We start from the raw sequence: 6,000 nt of genomic DNA, 5'->3' as shown, positions 1-6,000 counted from the left end.
GTTAAATATTCAGGCAAGGATTTGTATAGTGCTCACTATACAAATCCTTGATTCAGGTTGATTTTTTTTATATTAATGATCATTTTCTAATATCAAATGAATACGTCACAATAATATCTTTAATGTCACATGACTCTTTTTCCGGGGTAGTTCTTTCAATGGTAGCATCAATGTTTTGTAATTATGAAAATCAAATTTTCTGAAGTTTAAGTAAAATATAAATGGACTTTTGTCCACGTACTGTTATATTTAATTTGCAGATCGACAGAGATTTCGTTTTATGCATAGTGGAGCCACGCCTTCTTATCGCATGACAAACTTAGTTTACATTTCTATTTTTAGAACAAGGAAACTTCCTAATCACGGAATTTGCGTCTGCGCAGTTAGTAAATAATGTCTCATTTCCGGGACTTGATCAACAAATTGAAAATGAATTGAATTTCCATAATATAGCAAATTTGAGATTCATATAGTGTCTTTCAACGTCAGAACTTATTAATTCACTCAGGGATATTGAAAATGAAAAGCACATGGATTTACATCCTATTCCAGAGCTTGGTTTGCGTATATCACACAGGTAAACAAACATACGATGTCACGACTGTCGAGATATAATTTTGGCGAGTCATTTAAATTTGTGTAGAAAATTATGTAACTTGATAAAATGAGGAAGTTGTACGAGTGAAAGATTTCAAATCGATGTTAGTAGTTCAAAATATTATATATTATTTAACAAATATTATTTTTTTTTAATGTTTATTTAGCCTTTGGGCCTCCATGTACATTTGACATGTTTGACTGCATTTGATTTGATTAGTATACATTTGTATGTACAATGTATAGACAATATAAAGGAAGCACGACAACTTGCCCCACTGCCAAATCCCTCATAACCAACTTTCACCACTTTCCCTGGACTCACCATACTTTCAACCAACTTGCACCACTTTCCCTCGACTCACCCTACTTTCAACCAACTCGACCCACTCTTGTTAACCAACTCGCCCCGGCCACTATCGAGAAGACTGAAGTTCATTCCCACTGATGCTCAACTGTATTTATGTTCACAGTTACAATGACAATGGATGATAGATGGCTGCTTAAAGTCCAATGGCAAATTAATATGCATATTCAGGACTAGAACATGTTAATGTAATATGAATAATAGCCCTGCTTTGTTCTAAACCAACACGCTGAGTCTGATTTTCAACGTGCTAGTTCACAAGGTAACAGTCCTCAGAAACACATGCCACCTTACCTGGACACATTATTCTAACTCTGAGCTGACCAGTCTTTGCTCTTAGTCCTTAATGCTGCGTGCTTAGCGGAGAAGTAACAAATACCAGTTTTTAAAGTCTTTGGTTTGACCCGGCTGTGGTTCGATGCCACGACCTCCTGCACTTTAAGCGTACACGAGACCACCGAGCAGGTGTCATACTTACAAATATATACTTCTCAGCTTTGTTCCAACCAAAAGAAAAGAAGTAAAAACTACAAGTTACCTTTCTAAGGTCTTCATCAGTAGGGTGAGTTGGCATGTTAATATTTGAAAAAAAACACGATAATCTTCTTTTTATTATTGGGGTGAGATCGGAGGTCTAAATTTAGTGGGATATGAGGCCTTTATTTATAGGGTTTAGACTCCTTTTCTTAAGTGGGGCTGGTTGGTAGACCTTTATTCATCTGGATTAAACTCATTTTCAATACTTAGGTGAGTAGGTACATGTAGACCTAAAATCATTGGGATTCAACTACAATGTACATTTTCATAAGTGAGGCGAGTTGGTAGATCTTTATTCATTGTGATAAAACTACTTTAAAAGGCCTTAAATCATCGGGAATTAACTCTTTATTCATGAGTGAGGCCTAAATTCAGTGGGAGATAAACCTTTTTTTACAAGTGGGAGAAGTTGGTCAAGGACAATTTTGCATTGCAATGGGGCCAGTTGTCAAGGATTCCAATTTAAGATTCCCGAGTTGTTACACATGTGTAAGTGGTGCTTCCCCTTACAAATTAATATGCAGTAGATTTTTAATTGCCTTTTCCTCTGTTTGAAGAGCAGTGGCTTACTGTGCAAGGGGTTCCGGATCCAAACCCAGCTGGTTACAGTAATGACTTTTGGAAGGCAAATCATGCTCTCATGTTACAAAATTGGCACCAAATAAAAAATGACTTGAGATGAGGGAAGTGTAGCAGTGCTTACCCTTACCAGGCTACCAGCAGCTTGCAGATGTAGATTTATAACTGCCCTCCATTAGCTATGCTAGTGGAATACTTCTGTAGCTCAGTTACCAAACCATGACATACTGTGCCAGGGGTACCAGGATCAAATCCTGTCTTGGTTACACATGTATCTGTTTGACTCCCCTCCCCAATCCCTTTACAAACAAGTCAGACCTGCCAACTATCCTGATGTATGTTTGTCACTCGTTAAATATTTTTCTATATTTTAACTCTTAGATTAGTTATTCATGTTATTCTACAATCATTATCAATATACATGTACTAGAACAATGATTACAAATAAATTGGCTTGTTTGTTACAATGAGTTTAACGAATTCCAAGTTAATTTGACGAAGTTATTATTTTCAAAATATCTGAAAAGCTTGTTTTTAAAATTAGAAGTCATAAGATCCTTAAAACTTTTAGTTTGCTACATTTAGAAGAATTATCATACTGTTGAAAAGTCAGGAAATAATTTATTGTTTTAAATAGCCTTTAACTGTTTAAAAACAATTTGTATTATTTTTTTGCTGTTTATGTTATGTCAACATTTGTTAGTGTGATGTTGTTATACATGTAGCTATTAACCTTTAACACCTGTTAACACTATACCCTAGGGTGGTGCTCCACTATTTATGGAGGAAAATACACAAAGTGAACTGAACTGTTAGCCATGGGTAATGCCCAAATAATCTAGTTACCTGTAATTCTGTTTTTACCTGTAGATATCAAACATTATCAAAGAAAAAATATCTTGATTTATACATGTTAAACTATAAATTTAAATTTAGTACATTGTAGTGCATGTAGTAATTATTCTTGTTAATAGTTTACATGGTAAATAAAACCCACGATATCATTCATTTTTTTTAACTTAATCATGCTAAACGAAATAAATCTTTAAGAATTTCTTAATTTATCAATGGTTTATAAGACAATGTAAGAATGAATTGTAAAATCTGTTAAAAGAACCATGAAAATTTTAATCTAACAGTGCTTGCCAGTTTTTACCACTTGATGAGTATTGACCAGTGTACACCTCCTAAGGGAGGTACCATTTGATTTTTATGGGGGGCTAGGATGAAAAATTGTGTCCTTCATTTTTTTTTAGTTGTAATCTTGGTCCTGCCATTTTTTATTAGTTTATCCTGACTTTTTATACATGATTTGTCATCCTGCCTTTTTTTTGCCAAGTTGCTGGTCCTGCCTTTTTTACTCAAAACTTCTGTCCTGTCTTTTTTCAAATTTCATCCTAGTGGTTGTTGTTTGTTGGTGGGGCTCATAAGTGTTTCTCGTCTTTTATATAGATTAGACCGTTAGTTTTCCTGTTTGAATGGTTTTACACTAGTCATTTTGTGGCCCTTTATACATGTAGCTTGCTGTTCGGTGTGAGCCAAGGCTCCGTGTTGAAGGCCGTACTTTGACCTATAATTTTTTACTTTTTACACTTTGTTACTTGGATGGATAGTTGTCTCATTGGCACTTATACATATACCACATCTTATTTATATTTACTGCAGGGTTTGTTGCTTGTGAAGTCAACCAATGCAGTACCTGCCTCTATTATTTTTTTTAAATGTGTCATGGGTCGGCCAAGCTTTCCAATTGATGGGGTGAATTTCATCCATTTGAATAATTCATATTTGTGTTAAAATCCTGTGTCAGAAAATGATTTTGTTTCTTGATTAACATTGTCATGATCAGTGAACTGTGGGTAAAACACTGTGTGTATCACTACAACATAATCTGAGGATCTCATAAAGGCCTTTTTTAAAACTCTGTGTTCAACTTTTGTGGTTGTCTGATTTACAATTTAAAACACACACATTCTGACAACCAAAGCTGCAATGGAATGCACTTTTTGACATACATTTGTACCAAAGTATGTAGTATACATTTTTGTTTAGGGGCCTACTGAAGCTTGCCTTCCGGGAGCGCGATTTTCTTGCTACATTGAAGACCCATTTGTGGCCTTGTGCTGTTTTCTGCACTTTGGCCAGGTTGTTGTTTCTTTGACATGTTCCTGTTTCCATTGTCAATTCTATGATACATGCACATTTCAGGTAATCAAAATTGTATGAATCTCAAAGAAATTTTACTGGTACTTTTGAAAAGGGTTCATTTACCTGCTACAGAAAGAGCTGCGTATTCATCCTGAGCACCTGATTGAAATCACCCCAGTTTTAGTCGCGGTACCGTTCGTGTTGCTCAGTCTTAAATTTTCTATGTTTCAATTTGAAGACTGGATTGTCTTTTCATCGTTTTTCGTTTTTTTGCCATGGCATTGTCAGTTTGTTATAGACTTATGAGTTTGAATATCCCTTTGGGATCATCTGTCTCTCTTCTGTAGTTGCTACTAATTTTCTATTCTCCTCCAGATAAAACAGGTTTTCTTGGTTGTCTCCCCTTATACATGTACCAAGATACTTAATTCTCACTAAGATTGTAAAAGGTTGTATCATCTGAGCACATATATCATCATTTTATAAATAAAAGCTATAGCTATAGCTATAGTTACATGTATTTGTGGAAATAAGTCTAATTTCAACTTGTCATATTTATTGCCAATTGGGGCGAGGGGGATTGACGGGTAACATGTGATCTTTTCAAGACCAATAATCAGATCAGTTTAGAACTGTATAGTTTGCTTAATTGTAACCTGAGGCAATTTCTACATATGAGCAAAGAGGAATACCCTACTGGAGCCAACACCACTAAATACATAAATGTAGCCATATTGCACATTCAGGAATACAAGAGTTTAAAACATGACAATATGACCAAAACATCTGAATGACTCCTTAAGGACTAATTGCCTTTAAGTAAAGATTTTGGTCTAATTTTTGTGTTTTTATCAAATATAAACTCGTAAGCTTACAAGGTAAGACATACAAGTATGATTCAGTTATTTTATGTTTTTTTATAACATGTTTAAAGCTGAATTGTCATGATTGTTGGAATGGAATTTAGCTCTTATCAAAACGTCACATAAAAATCTTAATACTTCAATTTTCACAACTTTGAAAAAAACATCGATTGTACGATTGTTTAAGTTTATATTTTACATGCAAAATCCTCATAAATGATTTACTGATACATGATAAAGGGAGGATTTATCTTACTCCCTATACTAAAACATGACATATACATGTATACTGGTATGACTCAATAGCTGGTGACCTAAAGTGAACTTTAAATGTAGACAATATTACCAATTACCCTGTAAAATGTAATTCGCTTTTTTTTTTATCAGGAAGTTGAAAAGAAATTTAGGTGCGACCATCTTAATATACTCATGAAAAGATTTATAAATTGAATGACTTTTAATGCCATATATCCGTAAGTCCATTGTAAACATCATTTAATGTGTCTTGTAAAAATTTATTGATTTTAAAGTCTAGGTTATGTATATGTTACTTCAATAAGGGCGTTAGCTGGATTGGGTGTATCTATATACATGTATTATTGATTTGACTATTATTTACATCACGATATCCTAGCTTTCATTAGTTTAGGGAGGGGGACCGAAATTAACAGGGGCCCAGTCACCTATGTCCCTTAGATTTTGGTCTGGGCTGCTAATCTTTTACCTGTAATTTAGTTAAACATATAGATAATTTAATAAAAAAATCTTGTCTGGGCTACCAGCTTGAACTTCCTAATTACTATCCCTGCATGGTATAGCATGATAACTGCAGGATATATATACAATTACATTTAATTATGTATAAAACATTTTGATGACGTCACAATAGATAATCCCATATTTCCAAAT

At 34.2% G+C, this 6,000-nt stretch overlaps 1 protein-coding gene across 4 annotated transcripts in view; it reads left to right on the top strand.

Moving 5' to 3' along the window:
* Positions 1-381: 381 nt before the first annotated feature.
* LOC127732558 (disintegrin and metalloproteinase domain-containing protein 10-like) overlaps positions 382-6,000 on the top strand; it is a 68,208-nt gene continuing 62,589 nt past the window's right edge. For all 4 annotated transcript variants that reach the window (XM_052241606.1, XM_052241608.1, XM_052241609.1 and 1 more), the window contains exon 1: positions 382-577. In XM_052241606.1, coding sequence (XP_052097566.1) covers positions 520-577 — 58 coding nt within the window. In that variant the 5' untranslated portion in view covers positions 382-519. The remainder of the gene's footprint in view (positions 578-6,000) is intronic.

This window comes from Mytilus californianus, unplaced genomic scaffold, assembly GCF_021869535.1.
Source record: "Mytilus californianus isolate M0D057914Y unplaced genomic scaffold, xbMytCali1.0.p SCAF_25, whole genome shotgun sequence".
Lineage (NCBI taxonomy): Eukaryota > Metazoa > Mollusca > Bivalvia > Mytilida > Mytilidae > Mytilus > Mytilus californianus.
This window is presented reverse-complemented; position numbering and strand designations above follow the sequence as displayed.